Source organism: Diplotaxodon limnothrissa, linkage group LG20, assembly GCF_057381915.1.
Source record: "Diplotaxodon limnothrissa isolate DT_005_m linkage group LG20, D_limnothrissa_male_GT1.1, whole genome shotgun sequence".
NCBI lineage: Eukaryota > Metazoa > Chordata > Actinopteri > Cichliformes > Cichlidae > Diplotaxodon > Diplotaxodon limnothrissa.
Genome location: NC_140615.1, coordinates 39,154,803 through 39,172,427, shown reverse-complemented (window position 1 = coordinate 39,172,427; position 17,625 = coordinate 39,154,803). Strand labels below are relative to the sequence as shown.

The 17,625-nt window shown below is 45.8% G+C and overlaps 1 protein-coding gene across 1 annotated transcript; it reads right to left on the bottom strand.

Annotated features, from left to right (window-relative positions):
* Positions 1-16,494: 16,494 nt before the first annotated feature.
* LOC146611496 (mitochondrial import inner membrane translocase subunit Tim22-like) lies at positions 16,495-17,151 on the bottom strand. Its single transcript, XM_085345189.1, has 2 exons — positions 16,929-17,151; positions 16,495-16,703 (listed from the first exon to the last, which is right to left on the bottom strand). The coding sequence occupies exons 1-2, from the start codon at positions 17,128-17,130 to the stop codon at positions 16,495-16,497; spliced, it is 411 nt and encodes a 136-aa protein (XP_085201315.1). The 5' UTR covers positions 17,131-17,151.
* Positions 17,152-17,625: the final 474 nt, after the last annotated feature.

Sequence of the window (17,625 nt, the reverse complement as noted above, 5' to 3'; positions counted from 1 at the left end):
CTTCTTAGTCCATAAAGCTTTGAGGGAGACTGGTGATGCCCTCCTCATGAGCATCACCAAACACCCCCCACACAGATGTGTCAGGATGGTCCTTTCTCTCATCCTTGACCAGACCAGTTCTTCTTCCTTGATGGAGGCTGGAGGTTGTGATCAGATTTGTGCAGGATGGAAAGAGCTCATGACTCATATGTCTTCTTGTTGCTGGCACAAAACAAGCCCAGTGTTTCATCAGTGCATGTAACACAGTGAGTGAAGGCTGCTGGGGGATGGAGAGGCAGCAGTCATGAGGTGGAGGCTCTGTAGGTGCTCCGTCTGCAGCCTGCAGTGTGAACTATGAGTGTTAGCCTAGGATTTCCTAAGCAGCTAATGAAAACACCTTTCCAGTGAGGCAAAGGAAGTGATTGCCCTAAAGATGAAACACGCCTCCACCCGCTTCTTAAACAGGGACCAATACAAGGTTTTTAAGGGTTCTTACATAGTTTGGTGCCTTACAGTCATGGCCCAGCGGTATCCAGCTCACCTTTCCTCTCTGTTCCTGCTTTGAGCTTTTCTTCTTCTGTCTCTCTCGCCTGTCTTCATCATTTTCCTTCTGTTTCCTGTTTCATTATTATGAAACAAAGAGTAGCTTTTAATTTTTCTTTATGTGGTCCCATTGGCATAAAAATATACATTCTTAGGTGTCGCTGAGCTTTCTTGTCTCCATAAAGGCCTCTTCACAGCATCGCTGCACAAACAGGTGAGGCCCTATGCAGGTACCTGGATGTGGGCCCCTCTCTGCAGACAAACGACTTCAACAGAAATCTTCAGCTTGCCAGTGCACACATATCAAATTGTTGTAAATAATAAAGAGTCTCAGCTGTGGTCCTTTGACAGCTATGGTTGTTTGCAGCTCTTTCTCATTACTTCATTGTCATTTCTTGAAAAGGCCCAGCCTTCATAGAGTCTTGATGCATGATCAATCATCATCAGTTACATGATCATTAATATGCAAATTGTCACGATCACTGATCAATGGCCATGAGTCCCATTCACAGAGAGTTGGGGAATGGCTGCAATCACAGCATTGTAAGATGGCGACAGATGTGTGATTAGGAGGGAGAAGGCCTGTGTGAAGCGGACTAATGTCTGGACAAAAGACAGTTGTGTTGCCCTTCAGGGGTGTTTTGATTGCACTGACTGGTCCTTGTTTCAAGAGAGCACTTCTGATTTGGATGAACTCACTGATGTGGTGTGTAGCTACATCTCTTTTTGCAAAGACTCTGTGGTTCCAATCAGAGAATTTAAGACTTCCCCTAATAACAAACCGTGGCTCTCTAAAGATATTAAGGATCTGATTCTTAAAAGGAAAATTGCTTTTAACGAGGGAGATGTTCCCACTATGAGAATATTGAGGAAGGAGGTGAGGGCTGCAATAAAGATTGCCAAGATGAGGTATAGAAATAAGATTGAGGCAGAACTCAGCAGTAACAACCTCAAAAGAGCTTGGCTTGGTATGAAAACAATGGCAGGGCTACACACGAAAGGTAAAAGTAGCATTACCTTAGAGGGGTTTACCTCTGACAAACATCTGGCAGACAGTCTTAACAGTTTTTACCTTCGTTTTGAGAACTATGACTGTTCTAGGCAGACCAGCACACTGAGGGAAAGGACTATCACTCCCCAATCTATTTGTATTGATGAGAGGGGGGTAGCTAATCTTTTTAGACACACCAAAAGCAAGAGTCCTGGACCTGACAACATCTGTGGACAGGTACTGAGAACTTGTGCTGATCAGCTGAGTGGGATTTTTCACTATATCTTCTCACTTTCTTTAGAGCTACAGACGGTACCTAAGATTTGGAAACATGCAATCATTGTTCCTGTTGCTAAGGGCAGTTCTCCTAAGGCACTGAATGATTTTAGGCCTGTGGCTCTGACTTCTTTAGTGATGAAGACATTTGAGAAGATAATTAAGAAGGAGATTTTAATGCATGTTGAACACCATCTTGACCCCTTCCAGTTTGCCTATAGAGCAGGGAGAGGTGTGGAGGATGCTGCTGTCACACTCCTGCATCTCTTGTATAAGCATCTTGAGGCTCCCCACACCCACGCAAGATTATTATTTGCTGACTTTTCATCTGCATTTAATACAATTCAACCCCTCTTACTCGCTGACAGGCTCTACAATCATTTCAAGCTTGACACTAGTCTGGTCGGCTGGGTGACAGACTTTCTGACTAATAGGTCACAATGTGTGAGGGTGAATCATGTCTTTTCTGATGTGCTCTCCTCCTCTACTGCATCACCCCAGGGTTGCTTCCTCTCTCCCCTTCTGTTCATTCTGTACACAAATGAGTGTCGCAGCAATTTCACAAACAGACACATCCTGAAGTTTGCTGACGACACAGTGATCGTCAGTCTTCTAGTGGGGGACGAGTCAGGCCATGGGCAGGTTGTAGATGATTTTGTGGATTGGTGTGATGAGTCCTTCCTTTCACTTAACGTGTCAAAAACTAAAGACATGATTATAGATTTTAGGAAGTCCTCTTATAGCTCATCACCCAATATCATTAAAACTGCCGATGTTGGGATCGTTGAGAGTTATAAATATCTAGGTGTGGTACTGCTACTACTGCACATTCACCCAGTGTATATACTATATGTATGTATATATATATATATATAATGTTCTTCCTCTACACCCCCCCCCCCCCCCCCCCCCCAATTTTTGCACATGTCGAGGAGCGTGTCAGGCTACATTTCACTGTGTGTTATACTTGTATAACTATGCATGTGACAAATAAAGAACCTTGAACCTTGAACCTCGACCATAAACTGTGTTTTGAATCTCATGCTGATGCCACTACTGTCAAGAACCGAAGTTCAACACACAAGCTGGACCCAGGAGCAGAACACACACACAGCGGTACGAGAGAAAAAATAAACTTTATTATAACTGAGAGTGTCCCGGGAGAGTAGAAGGGAGAAAACGCACGGAACCAGAGAAACCGAGGGACCGGGAGAAGAATCGCGCAGGAAACGCCGAGAGCGGGACCGTGGGAGGCTGAAACAGAAAAAGAAAAAAGGATTATTGGGGTGCGGGTAAACCGGCAGCATACGAGGGGAGGTAGTGTACGCGTCTTACGATGATAGCGGGGCCAAGGGAACCGGAGGGAGGGGTGAGGGTCCGTGGGGAGAAGCTCCAGAAAGGGCGAGGCGGCTGGGGTTGATCGTGATCCAAATTCTGGACAGGCAGGTGGACAGGCTGGTGACTCAAAACACGCCGAGCAGTGATCTGGGTATACAAGGCAGAGTTAGTACTAGTTCACACGGATAGGATTGCCTAAGGACTTTCCCGTAGGTGTGCGTTACCGCTGAAGGACGATTACGGACTGGCGTGGAGCAGCAGGCTGGGCAGGATTAAATGGTCCACCTGGTGATCGCCTGGGATGGGATGCAGGTGTGGAGTCAGCGGCCACGCCCACGGGAGTGGGCATCCCATCAGCACCTCAGACGCCGGGCCGCGGACCATGACAACTACTAAAAAAGTTCAACAAAGGCTGTTCTTTTTAAGGAAAATGAGATCTTTTAATGTCTCATCTGAGATGTTGTCCTTGTTTTATAGAAGTTTTATCGAATCTGTGATGTCTTTTTGTATCGCTGCCTGGTTTGGTAACCTGACGGTGAAGAATAAGAATCGGTTGGGACTTCTGGTAAAAACTGCTAGCAAAATTTCAGGGCGCTGGCAAGATGGACTTTTGGCCATTTACAATAGAAATGTGCTTAGAAAGGCTCAGTCTATTATTAACTGTGTGAACCATCCACTTCACAGTGAGTTTGAGTTGTTGCCTTCCGGCCGCCGTTTTAGAGTACCTCCGAGGAGGACTAAAAGACTCCAGGTCTCTTTTATCCCTACTGCATCTTGTCTCCTTAATTGCAAATAACTGTCCTTGAACTTTCTATCATTATTATTGTTATTATTATTTTATAGTATTGTTCTGTTTATTTTTATCCTCCTGCTGCTAAACTAATTTCCCCTTGTGGGACAATAAAGAAATCGAATTGAATTGAATTGAATAGACTGCAGAGTCCTGGCCTGACGAGGTGGCTCTTCTGTGTTGTAGCCAGAGGTTGTTTGGTTTCCCCGATGTATAAATCCTGGCAATCCTCCTGCACTTAACAGCGTACACTATGTTTCTCTGTTTGTGTTGGGGCACCCGATCCTCGGGGTGGACCAATTTTTGGCGCAGCGTGTTTTGGGGTCTAAAAGCCACAGAGACCCGGTGTTTAGAAAAAACGTGTCTCACTTGATACTCCCGACACGTACGGGATCACTACAGGTTTTCACTTAGGCAGTGGTTGTCCTTCTTTCCTGGAGCTTTCTTGTTCTTCCCCTGGAAATGCTACGTCCAGATAAACAGCATCAAGCCTTTGAGACAGCCTCACAGTCTCGTTTAAAGTAATGTTTGACAAGTTTGGTCTTGTAACGTTGTGTTGTGTTGCGTGGTTGAGAGGAGGCGGCAAAACACCTAGCAGGCTAGTCAGAAGAGCACACACTCTCGCTGGTATCGGCAATCCACGGTGGTTCTTTAATACGCCTTCTTCAACAACCATATAAAAGCCCAGCTGAATGGCTGCGGCTCAACAACATAACGCCCAGCGTTCATACAACCCAAGCGTTGCAAACAAAACTGGAGAAGAAAACATAAATCCGTCCCTCGTTAAGCGTGCAGGCACGTGTCCTCATAATCCCAGAGAGAGAGAGCAGTGGCACAAACTGATGACACCATCAACCCTCGACTTGGGTGTCTTAAAGGGACACCACACCATTGTGACTGTTACAGTCTGACTGGTGAATTCCAGCTTAGTTTACTCTGCAGCACACTTTTTGGATGTGCAGCCTACGCAGACACGTTGCTATGCAGCTGTCAAAGCCTGATGGGGATCACAGCGATGCGTAGGTAGCACCCTGATTGGTTGAAAGTTGAGCTCACAACAAGAGCAAGAAATGTGAAAAAACTACTGGAAGCTCAGACAGTCTGCATGCTCAGCTTGAAGCAGTGCCAACAGCTCAAACATGAACATGTTTGTGACGCTGCCCCCCAGTGACAGAGAACAGCTACAACATGTAGCAGCGGTCTGGAAGGCTCTTCATCGGACCGACCAAGTTGTGTGGTCTGCAGTGGCGTCGAGCCGATCCAAGTGGGTACTTTAAAAAAGAAAAAGGGTTTTGGTGTTCCTCCTTCCCGTCTTCCTCAGGGAGGCAACACTGATTAACATGCAGACTATCCCACACTGGAGTCACCTCTGATCACACATGAGTGCCAAATTAGAGCTCAGTCCATTCACACATGTTCCTTCACTCTGACAACCATCACTACCACACCATGGCTGGATCACCGCTTTAGGAATACACAGAGATCATTTTGAGGAGGTAAGAGTTACCTTATCATCACTCATTTTCTCCTTTCTTCTCCTCTCACTGCCTCCTCTCCTGCCGTCTTCTTCTCCACCCCCTCGTGCGGAAAACTGTGATTAGCATCACAGACCGAAGCAACAGGCAGAGCTTTGTGTGGGTGTGTTTTGTGTCGTGTTGGCAGATTGGTGTGTTTATTTGCAGATGTCTTTGTCTGTTTGTTCTCGAGGGAGTTCACACTGGTTCTCCTCAAAACAACAATACAGCAGCAGCAGGAGGAAAGCTTTCATTGTTAGAGAGCGAAGCCAGTAACCACCATCCCGTAGCTGCTATCGCTAATCACAAACAGCTCCGAAAATAGAATAGAATAGCCTTTATTGTCATTGTACAGAGTACAACGAAATTGGAGTGCCACTCCCTTGGTGCAAGTTTCAATAATAAATATAAATGTAAAATATAAAAAGTACAAAAAAAACAATCGTAAGTACTCAAACAATAGTATGTACAATATATACAGGATAGCAGCATTAATATAATGACAGTATGAATAGCAGCATAATATAATGACAGTGACGGTATGGAATAGGTTCAATTGTTTTTGTGCTTATTTACTACGGTGATAGCTCTGGGAAAGAAGCTATCCCTGAATCTGTTTGTCCTGGTTTTATGTGGCCTGTACCGTCGGCCTGACGGTAATAGTTCAAACAGTTGGTTGCTGGGGTGAGAGTGGTCCTTGATGATATTGCCAGCTCTGCTGAGGTACCGAGAGTTTGCAGTGACCTCCAGGCTGGGCAGAGAGCAGCCAGTGATCTTCTGGGCTGTGTTGATGACCCTCTGCAGTACTTTCCTGTCTGCAGCTGAGCACCCTGCATACCATGTTGTTATGCCGTACGTTAGGATGCTCTCTATGGTGGCTCTGTAAAATGTCACCAGCAGCCTCTCCTCCAGGTTGTTCCTCCTGAGCACTCTCAGAAAGTGGAGACGCTGCTGGGCCTTTTTAACCACCGCTGTAGTATTTGCAGTCCAGGAGAGGTCATCAGATATCTGCACGCCCAGAAACCTCATGGAGTGTACCCTCTCCACACAGCTCCCGTGAATGTAAAGTGGGGCCGGGTCTGCTCTGCCCTTCCTGAAGTCCAAGATAAGTTCTTTAGTTTTCGTGGTGTTCAGTTGGAGGTTGGAAAACTAGACTGAACACAGCAAAACCCAATCTAAATAATAGCACAAGAACTTAGCATTATTGCAATACATAAGAAAAGTCCAGACCAGCCCCTTCTCACTGTTTGTGAGCCAGTCAGCTGTTTTTATATCAGAACGGTAAAGGGACACTGAGCTCAGTGACGTGAGGAGGACGAGCTGTAGCTTTTTTCTGTCCTCTCGGGTGAACATGTTGTTTCCTGTCAGAGTAAAATTACACTGCCCCTCCTCTTCCTCCTCCACAGGCTGCAGTGCAGCTGGAAATGGGAGAAACAAAGAGGAAGCTGGGTAATCATGGTTGTAAATGAAGGAGCCGGGGTTACATATTCAGTGCCCTCCAACACACACAATCTAATCATCATCAACACAAAGTCATGTGAGAGAAGCTGAATTCAGTGTAAGAATGGAAGCAGATTTGTACAGGTTGCACTTCTTTTATCTGAAATTAGACACAATGAAACAAACACTGAGCTAAAAAGATCCTTTCAGCTTCAGTGAAACGATAAATGAAATCAGATGGTGTTCTTTAGTGTTTCTGCTGTTTCGCCGACTCTGGGAATGCTCCCTACATGCCATTACTCCTCCAGTGCCAAAGACAGCAAACATCAGTGACATGAATGATGATCAACCACTTGCTCTGAATGTGAAAATAATAAAGTTCTTTGAGCTGGTCTTTTCCCAAATAAGGCAAATGCCCTGCATCTGTGGACTCACATCAGTCGGCCTGCAGAGGTCACTGCCCCGACCGTTTGTGCAGGTGCTTCGTGTCTGTTCAGGTCTCTGTTACTCTCTTTTACTTTGTATTTAGCTGCTTTTGTTCTCACAGGTGCTTCAGTGCTCCCTCTTGTGTGTCCTGCAGGTTTTAGATCTCACCCTGAGTCAGCACACCTGAATCAGATGATGAGTTTGTTACCAGGCTTCTGGAGAACTTCAGGACATTGAGGTCATTTAGTCACACGTGTAAAACCTGCAGCATGATGACCTCTCTGACACCATATAACATCTACCAGAGTGAAACACACAGAAATGAACAGATTTAACACTTAAAGCTAACATGTTGTTAATATAACTGCTCTGCTTGGTTTGAAATAAATTGTATGTAACTGGTGTGTGTGAAAATGAATGATGACACCTCCGTTTGAAGAGATTTGGAAGGACATTCACATCATCAGTGAACTACAAGCTGCTTTAACACTACCTATAATTCAACATTTACATCTTGTTGAATGTTTATGTTTTTATTCATATGTATATATTATTCCTGTTTAATTTGTTCTCATGCTGGCCGGATTTGCATTTAACACAATGCGCCTGGTATGGGGAACACTGCTGACCGTTATCATTTTAATGATTGTTTGTCTACATGCTAAAAAATGAACTGCATTTACCAGAACATCAGAGTTTAGTGAAACACTTCATGAGATTGTTCTGAAACTAAAATGAGTCCACACTGCCAGAGAGAACGGCCCATCACTGTTTGGTTACAAAGAAAAGACAGTTTGGGCTAAGGTCCGTAATTACAGCATCAAAAAGTTGTATATAAATGTGCATTTCCTGTTTTACTTTGAAGGTCTGCGTCTTATGTCTGTGTGTTCAGTTTTGCTCTCCCTAGCTGTGAAGGACCCGGCCTTCACGGTCTACATGGGCCGGGTCCTTCAAAGACCGAGAAGGCCGAAAGTGCGAGGCTGTGAAATGGGACGGTCTAGCCACACGGCAATGAGTTAAACTGCAGGAATGTCTTAAAGACATAAAGACCTGGATGGCCGCTAACTTTCTGCTTCTTAATTCAGATCAAACTGAGGTTATTGTACTCGACCCTGAAAATCTGAAATATGGTACCTAAGCAGATTCTTCCTCTGGATGGCATTACCTTGGCCTCCAGTAATGCTGTGAGGAACCTTGGAGTCATTTTTGACCAGGACATGTCCTTCAACGCACATATTAAACAAATATGTAAGACTGCGTTCTTCCATTTGCGCAACATCTCTAAAGTTAGAAATATCCTGTCTCAGAGTGACGCTGAAAAACTAGTTCATGCATTTATTACTTCCAGGCTGGACGACTGTAATTCATTATTATCAGGAAGTCCTAAAAACTCCCTGAAAAGCCTTCAGTTAATCCAAAATGCTGCAGCAAGAGTCCTGACAGGGACTAGAAAGAGAGAGCATATTTCTCCTGTTTTGGCTTCCCTTCATTGGCTTCCTGTTAAATCCAGAATTGAATTCAAAATCCTGCTCCTCACATACAAGGTCTTAAATAATCAGGCCCCATCTTATCTTAATGACCTTGTAGTACCATATCACCCTATTAGAGCACTTCGCTCTCGCTCTGCAGGCCTACTTGTTGTTCCTAGAGTATTTAAAAGTAGAATGGGAGGCAGAGCCTTCAGTTTTCAGGCCCCTCTTCTGTGGAACCAGCTTCCAGTTTGGATTCAGGAGACAGACACTATCTCTACTTTCAAGATTAGGCTTAAAACTTTCCTTTTTGCTAAAGCATATAGTTAGGGCTGGACCAGGTGACCCTGAATCCTCCCTTAGTTATGCTGCAATAGATGTAGGCTGCCGGGGGACTCCCATGATGCATTGAGTTTTTCCTTTCCAGTCACCTTTCTCACTCACTATGTATTACAGTTTTTGCCCGTTGCTTCAACACATTTGGCAAAACGTCGCTCATTGTGCCAAAACTCTAAACACAAGTAAACACGACACAACACTGGGAAATATACCATACACATCTGTGCCAAAATGAAACTCCACTCCCAAAACCTAAACTCTGCTGTCAAAACCTAACATTCCTTTGTCAAAATGTAACTCTGTTGACAAAATGACACATACTTGCATCATATGCAAACACTTACAGATCAGGGGGAACACACTAGTCTTCTTTACATAAAACACTGCAGTCCTTGATTTCCATTGTGTATTCAGAAGGCACATTTACAGGAGACACATTTCCAAACAACCAAAAACGCAAATAGACCTACTCAATAGTGTACATCGCAGTACCATGAATTCAGATAAAGCAAAAAAAAAAAAACCACAACACAATAATACTGCAATAGAAAAAACACTATACTGTAAACACAAAAAACCATGACAATTGTGCATAAGTGGGCTCATGGATCCCGCCGTCTGTTGGGGTCTGGCCACAGGACCTCATCAACATCGCAAGCAGTGTCCTCTCCCGCTGGGCACCGGGGAAAATATCCTCTTGCATGTCGAAACCATCCATGGATTGCTGTCACCTGAATGTCGCCGCAGGCCTGTTCCATTGCCTGCAGAAGAGGCATGCGGGCATGTGGTTGGCGGTCATATACACGCCATCTCCAAGCCTAAAAAAACCCTCAATAGGGTTTAAAAATGGTGAGTAAGGGGGCAAGTATACCACTTCAAATTGATTGTGGTTGGAGAACCAGGCCTGGACCAGAGCAGCCCGATGGAAACTGACATGATCCCATATCACCACAAACCTGGGCTGATCTGCTCTGTTCTGTACAACTATATCATGGAGAGCATCTAGAAATGTGAGTATGTGTTGGCTATTGTATGGACCTAGTATTGCATGATGGTGCAGAAGCCCTCGAAGGCATATGGCGGCACATAATGTGATGTTTCCCCCGCGCTGCCCTGGGACGTGCACAATTGCCCTTTGGCCAATTACATTACGACCCCGTCGTCTTGTTTTGCTCAGGTCGAATCCAGCTTCATCAATGAAAATGTATTCATGAGGCTGTGCAGCTCCATCCATGGCCGAGATTCTCTGAAAAAAAGGGGAACATGTCACTGTACTACAGTGCTACACATACGGCACCCTCACCCCATCACACAGGTACCTGTGTAGCTCTCAGAATAGATCCATGTGGTACTGATATGGTACATATTCAGCTGCTACTGGACTTCACCAATACTCTATTGTAAATGTAAGGGACAGTTACACGTACCTGTACATATTCAGCTCGAAGTCCTTTGACCCTGTCACTGTTCCTCTCGAATGGGACTCTGTAGAGCTGCTTCATGGTGATGCTGAGTTTACCCAAGATGCGTCTGATGGTGGTGATGCTCACATGGTCTATGTTGCTGAACACTCGCCTGTCTGCAAGTATTTTCCGTCGTAGCTGGTGGAGACGGATGGCATTGTCTGCCCTCACTAGGTCCACAACGGCAAGTTCCTGCTGTTGTGTGAACAGGCGTTGCCGTCCTCCCCCAGAAGGTCTTCGAGTCATTCTGGAGGAATACAACCACATATTGTCATCGGTTTGCTTATTTTTCTTACAGTACTTTACTGTATGTACTGTGTCATCCACTGTACAACACTGTACTTCAATATAAGGAATCAGCCACTTTGGCTGCAAAAGGAGCATTAGCACCCCGTACACTTGATATGGTAATGTGATATACTGTAGAACAGTGCTATGAAACCATCTGAGTAGAGCAGAAGGTATGGAGGTGAAGACAGACCTGTTTTCTAGTCGGAATGTTCGTATTACAGATGCCACTGTGAAGCGGCTTAGATGTGGGTGGACTCTCTGCCCAGCTTCCCTCATAGTCAGGCCGTGGTTGATGACATGGTCCACCAAAGTTGCTCTTATTTCATCAGAAATATGGGTCCGTTCATGGCCTCTTCGGCCTTCTCCTCCTCTTCCTCCTCCTCCTCTACCTCTTCCTCTTCCTCTTGCTCTCCCTCCATCCATGCTTGCAAAGTTCTTGAAATGGCTACGCTGAGGGCTTTTTGTAGTTGGCTAATTGGTGTTCAGTTTTGCAAGTAAGTGCCTTCAGGTGTATATTTGAGTGGTTGCAATTATCCGATGTGTTTTGTATTTTGGATACATGTGTTTTCCGAATGGCACCCTGAGATTTCATTTTGTGAGCGAAGTGTCTTATGTATGAAATAGAGTGTAGCATGCAGGACCATGTGTGTTGCATAAAGGAGTAGGAGGGTTGCATAATTGGTACTGGGGTGCAAAGCAGCGCTTTTGTTTAAGGTATGGGTACATGTGTTTGAGGTATGGTAACAAAAGCTTCACGTTGTGTTACTTTAGTCTGAGCATGGGTTTATAGTGTTCAAGCAACGGGCAAAAACTGTAACAGACCTCTCTGCATTGAATCATATCTGTTATTAATCTCTGTCTCTCTTCCACAGCATGTCTTTATCCTGTCTTCCTTCTCTCACCCCAACCAATCACAGCAGATGGCCCCGCCCCTCCCTGAGTCTGGTTCTGCTGGAGGTTTCTTCCTGTTAAAAGGGAGTTTTTCCTTCCCACTGTCGCCAAAGTGCTTGCTCATAGGGCGTCATATGATTGTTGGGTTTTCTCTGTATCTACTGCACAATATAAAGCACCTTGAGGCGACTTTTGCTGTGATTTGGCGCTATATAAATAAAATTGAATTGAATTGAATTGAACTGTCAGACAGGGGGAAGGAGAGGTGACGGGCAGGCAAAGCGAAGCACACAGATGTTTACAGCTGTCTTAAACAATCAGCGACGAGTCCCGGGTCAGTTTCTACCTCGTTATGTCTCTATCTCACATCTTCCTCTGTATGAGTGATTATTGTTCTGCCTCACTGTCTCCGGCCTCGCTTCAACTTTCCTTTTGTGGCAGGCTGACTCAGAGAGCTGCTGAAAAGTGACTGAAACAAATATTATTTATTTGATCTGGGCTGAAGCTTCATTCAGAACATGCTTCATGCTGCTGTAGACTCCTGGGTCCCCTCTCGTCCGCATCCTCCACTCATAACGTGTTCATTTACCACGATGCATGTCATTACGTCGTCTTGATGCATTCTCAATCATCCAGGTAAGTAAATCTCAAAAAGTTGATTCTGTTCATCTGGACGTAGCGTTTTTTTGGAGAAACGTTTCGTCACTCATCCAAGTGACTTCTTCAGTCTCAGTAAATTTGCATAATGACTGAAACCAGCCCACTGAAGGAACAATGGGCTGGGAGGTCAGTTCCTTAATCGTAATTATGCAAATTCTCATGACCATTGATCAACAACCACTGACCAAAGCCCACTGATCAATGGCCATGAGTCCCATTCACAGAGAGTTGGGGAATGGCTGCAGCATTGTAAGATGGCGACAGATGTACCCTTAGGCCCCTCCTCGTGAAAAGGGAAAGACCATCTCTGAATCGAGGAGCCTGTTCAGGTCAGTCCTTTATTATCCAGGTTTGTTGCTGAAGCTGCATTATGCAATTCTTTAGAGGAAACACAATCAGCCCGCTAAATAAAAGTCTCCAACACTCACGTGTGAAATGTGATACGTTAGGCCTTTCAGGGTTAAGGTACAAACACGTCACCGGAGACTCAGACTGAACTGAATAAAACTGATTTATAAGTTCCTGTGTGGCGTTCTCACCGGAGGAAAATGTCACCAGTGATCGATGCCTCAAACCTGGGAGGACTCGACGGATCTCTGCACACAAACGCTCACACAACAGATTTCTGAAACACGAGGAGTTTTTACGTGTCCTCGGACTTCAGCCTAATTTTAGGAGGAGTCCCGTTGCTGTGTGGTTATCACTTCCTGAGTGTGACTTTATGGACACAGATATTTTTACACTCTTTCAGCGACTGGCTGAACTCATCTCAGGAAATTGGATAGCTCTCCGACTCACAGTGTAAATGACAGCAGCTGCCAGTAGCGCCAACCTGTTTCTTCTTTCTGAGCAGCACAGACCCATCTGGCTTTAGCAGCAGGAAATCATTTTCTAATATCTTTCTTCTGCTTTCATTTCTGTGACACTTTGACTCGTGGGGACAGGCAAACACACATCTCCCTTCCACTTCAAAATAATCCCATCTAAGACGCAGTAAAAATCAAAAGCTCTCCTGTTGTCCTCTCGTCCATCTTCCTCTCTCAAAAACACTCCTCCTGTTTGAGCTCTTCCTCATCATCCTCCTGCTTTGATTGCAGCTATAACAAATCAGCTGTGTGGTTTTTCTCTCAGCAGAAGCCAGAGTTCAGTCAGTTTTCTATGTGGAAAATCATATCTCTTATGTCTTTAATAGTTTTCCAGCACGAACACACGAAGGTACAAGTGGCTTCAACAGACTGAGTCCTTGTTGTTCTCGTTGATGTTTGACAGAAACAAACTCCCTCGTCTGAAGTTGGAATCCTGGAATATCTTCTTCCAAAGCCATTTCTGTCATGGTCCTGCGGCCATGACTCAGTGACTTTGTGTTTGTGTTCCTTATTGTTATTATTCTCTTTATTATTCTTGGGCTGTTTTGGGATGGTTTGTGTTTTGGGATTTTAGATACTGGGTTTTGGGTTTGTGCTCCCTCTATTGGTCCCTGGTGTTAGTGTTCCCCTGTCTCGTCAGGTTAATCAGGTCCAGCTGTGTCTCCCACCTGTGTGTGATTTCCCAGTGTCTCTCTGTGTACTTATAGTGTGTGTTTGCCTCTGTTCCTCGTCGCGTCGTCTGTGTTCATACCCGGTGAATTTCCCTGCGTGCTCTCCCTGCTGTTCTCCCTTCATGTTCAGGTTTGCCACTCCTTTGTGTAGTTTCTCCCAGTTTAGTTCGTCCTTAGTTCTGTTTGCCATCTCCACTTTATGTTCAGTATTGTCAATAAATCACCCTTCACGTCTGAAATAGTGCTGCGTTTGAGTCCTCCTTCCACTCTTCACACGGCCGCTGCCCCGAGCCGTGACAATTTCTGCTTCTTCAGAATCAGAATCGCGTTTATTGGCCATGTATATGCACAGACACATACAAGGAATTTGGTTCCGGTAGATGGTGACTCTCAAGCACAGCAATGTATATCTCAACAATCTAAGCAACACAATTCACCCACACACACACACACACACACACACACGTGTGGATATATACAGCTACACATGCATACACAATCATACACAAGCTGTGTAAACCAACCACAAATATCCGATCTAGATCTTATATACATAAACTACAGGACGACAGAAATGAATGAGGTGGAATGAATACTACAGAATGTACATAAGGTGCAGCTGCAGTCTGGCAGTGGGAGCAGTGTGACAGGTCAACTGTTTAGGAGGGAGATGGCGAGGGGAAAGAAACTGTTCCTGTGTCGGGTGGTCCTGGTCTGCAGGCTTCTGTACCGTCTGCCAGAGGGCAGCAGGTCAAAGAGTCTGTGTCCAGGGTGTGAGGGGTCTGTGATGATTTTCCCTGCCTGGTTCCTGGTTCTTCAGATGCGCAGGTCCTGTATGGAGGGCAGGGGGGTGCTGATGATCTTCTCTGCTGCCCGTACAGTCCGCTGCAGTCTGCGCGTCCTGTTTAGTGGCTGCTCCATACCAGACTGTGATGGAGGAGCACAGGACAGACTCAATGACCGCAGTGTAGAACTGGATCAGCAGCTCCTGTGGAAGACTGTACTTCCCCATTTGTCTCAGGAAGTACATCCTCTGCTGGGTCTTTTTGAGGATGGAGTTGATGTTGGTCTCCCACTTCAGGTCCTGGGAGATGGTTGTACCCAGGAACTTGAAGATCTTCACAGTCGACACAGGGCTGTCTGATATGGTGAGGGGGAGCAGAGTTGAGGGATGTCTCCTGAAGTCCACTGTCATCTCTACAGTCTTAAGAGTGTTCAGCTCCAGATTGTGCTGACTGCACCAGAGTACCAGCCGCTCAACTTCCTGCCGGTATGCAGACTCATCACCATCCTGAATGAGGCCAATGACAGTGGTGTCATCTGCAAACTTTAGGAGTGTAACAGCCGAGTTCTTGGAGGTGCAGTCGTTAGTGTAGAGGGAGAACAGTAGTGGTGAGAGGACACATCCTTAAGGGGCACCAATACTGAGGGACCGGGTTTCCGAGGTGATCTCCCCCAGCCTCACTTGTTGCTTTCTTTCTGTCAGGAAGCTGGTGATCCCTGACAGGTAGCTGGTGACACGCTGAGCTGGGAGAGTGTTATGTCCCTCTGCAGCCTCTAATCTGCTCAGTGTGTTCAGCTGGTGCTAATTGGCCACACCTAGTCAGGTGTGGATAAAAGCATACCTGAGGCAAGCGTCCAGAGAGCTCACTTGTCTTTGCCTTGGTGGCATCAGCCATTTTAGCCAACCTGGTTTTCCGTTTTAAGATAAAGCCTCTTCACACTAACACTCTGTTATTCATCTCCGTTTTTATGTTGCGGCTTTTGAGCCGGGTCGTAACATAAGTGGCGGCTCGTCCGGGATATTTGGACATTTTAGTGGAGACTGAATGTCAGTTTGTTTTGCTTTTAAGTGGGTGAGTGATGGTGTTCACTGTAATTGAGCAAACTCCCTTTAGTAAGTGTGTTTCAGCTGGGTGGCTGTGCTGCCCTTCCATCCAAGCACTTGTTTGTTGTTTTGCTTTGTTGTTTTAGTTTATTGTGTTTGGTGGCTATCCTGGGTGGGGGTACGCTTCAGAGTTTGGTAGGAGACTATATCTCTGGTCTGCTGCCTGCTCTCGAGTTCGCGTTTAAAGTTGCCTCGAGCCTGGTACACCACTGAAGACTAGGGTAGGTAAAGTTAGGGTTTTGTTGGTTTTAGTGTTTTAGGCTGGGAGTTGCACATAGTAAATCAGTGGCACCAAACTTGGTAGGAGGTTTGAGACCATTCATGATTATGGTCTGTAGCTGAGGCAGGTAGGCTGTTTTAAAGTTGGCATTGTGTGTACACCATGTGTGTGCATATGTCAGTGTTGATGGATGCTAATGAGATCCTTGTGAGGTGAGTGTTTTGTGCTGTGACCTTTAGTGTTGTGGGGAATATGGCTATTTTGTTGGATCACTTGTGAGTGTTGTTGGCCAGGTGATGGCAATAACACTGTGGGGTGCTGAGCCACCCTTGATGTGCAAGGAAACATCATGGTTAGCAAGCTCACAGCGCAAGTCTTCTTTCTCTGGTCCACATGTGTAATATTTATGTTTTTGTCCATCGAGTCACTCCATAGAGCTTCACCGCAAGTAATATTCAATTGCAGCAGAGAATGCAGCAAAGCCTCTACATCCCAGAACACCAGCCTTCAGACCAGCGCGAAAGCCAATAGCTCCTCCAGTCACACAACCACTGTACACAGCATTCTTCCAGTCAGATTTGCCTCTGTGTGATTCTATGATGCACTCTGTACAGGAGAACATGGCGCCCACAATGGCAAAGTTCTTGGCTTAGGACAGGGGTGCCCAATCCCGGTCCTCGAGAGCTACCGTCCTGCAGCTTTTAGATGCATCCTTGTTCCCACACACCTGAATCAAATGAATGGCTTGTTATCAGGCCTTTGCCAAACATGATGGCATGCTGAAGAGATCAAACCATTTGATTCAGCTGTGTTGGAGTAGGGATGCATCTAAAAGCTGCAGGATAGTAGCTCTCGAGGACCGGGATTGGGCACCCCTGGCATAGGACATCTCCCTCTGGCCCATGTCTTTTAGAACCTCTCGTGCTGTTGGAGTTCTCAAAGGGTGTTTGGGGTCGATGCCAACATTAGTATCAATTCCAGCTGTGAAAATACCAAAAGCTCCTCCAAGGACGAACCCTCCCACACAGGCCAGCAAAGACTTGAAGGCGCAGCTCTCCATTCCCCTCTCGATCATCTTCTGCTCGTCGCTTTTCGGAGGCGAGGTTCAGGTCCTTCACGGACCTCTTGTCACCGATAAGATGGAGGAGAGAAGTTCAGGCTCGATGGTGTTAAAAGCCGAACTAAAGTCCACAAACAGGACCCTGGCATAAGTTCCCGGGTGGTTGAGGTGTTGCAGGATATAATACAGCCCCATGTTCACTGCATCATCCACCGACCTGTTTGCCTGGTAGGCAAACTGCAGAGGGTCCAGCTGGTGGTCCTTCAGATGGGCTAACACCAGTCTTTCAAAGGATTTCATGACCACAGACGTCAGGGTGACAGGTCTGTAGTCATTCAGTCCTGTGATGGTGGGTTTCGTGGGGACCGGGATGATGGTGGAGCGTTTGAAGCATAAAGGAACTTCGCACAGCTCCAGGGATCTGTTGAAGATACAGGTAAAGATGGGAGCCAGCTGTTCAGCACAGGATTTGAGGCAGGAGGGTGAAACACCGTCTGTTCTGGGGGCTTT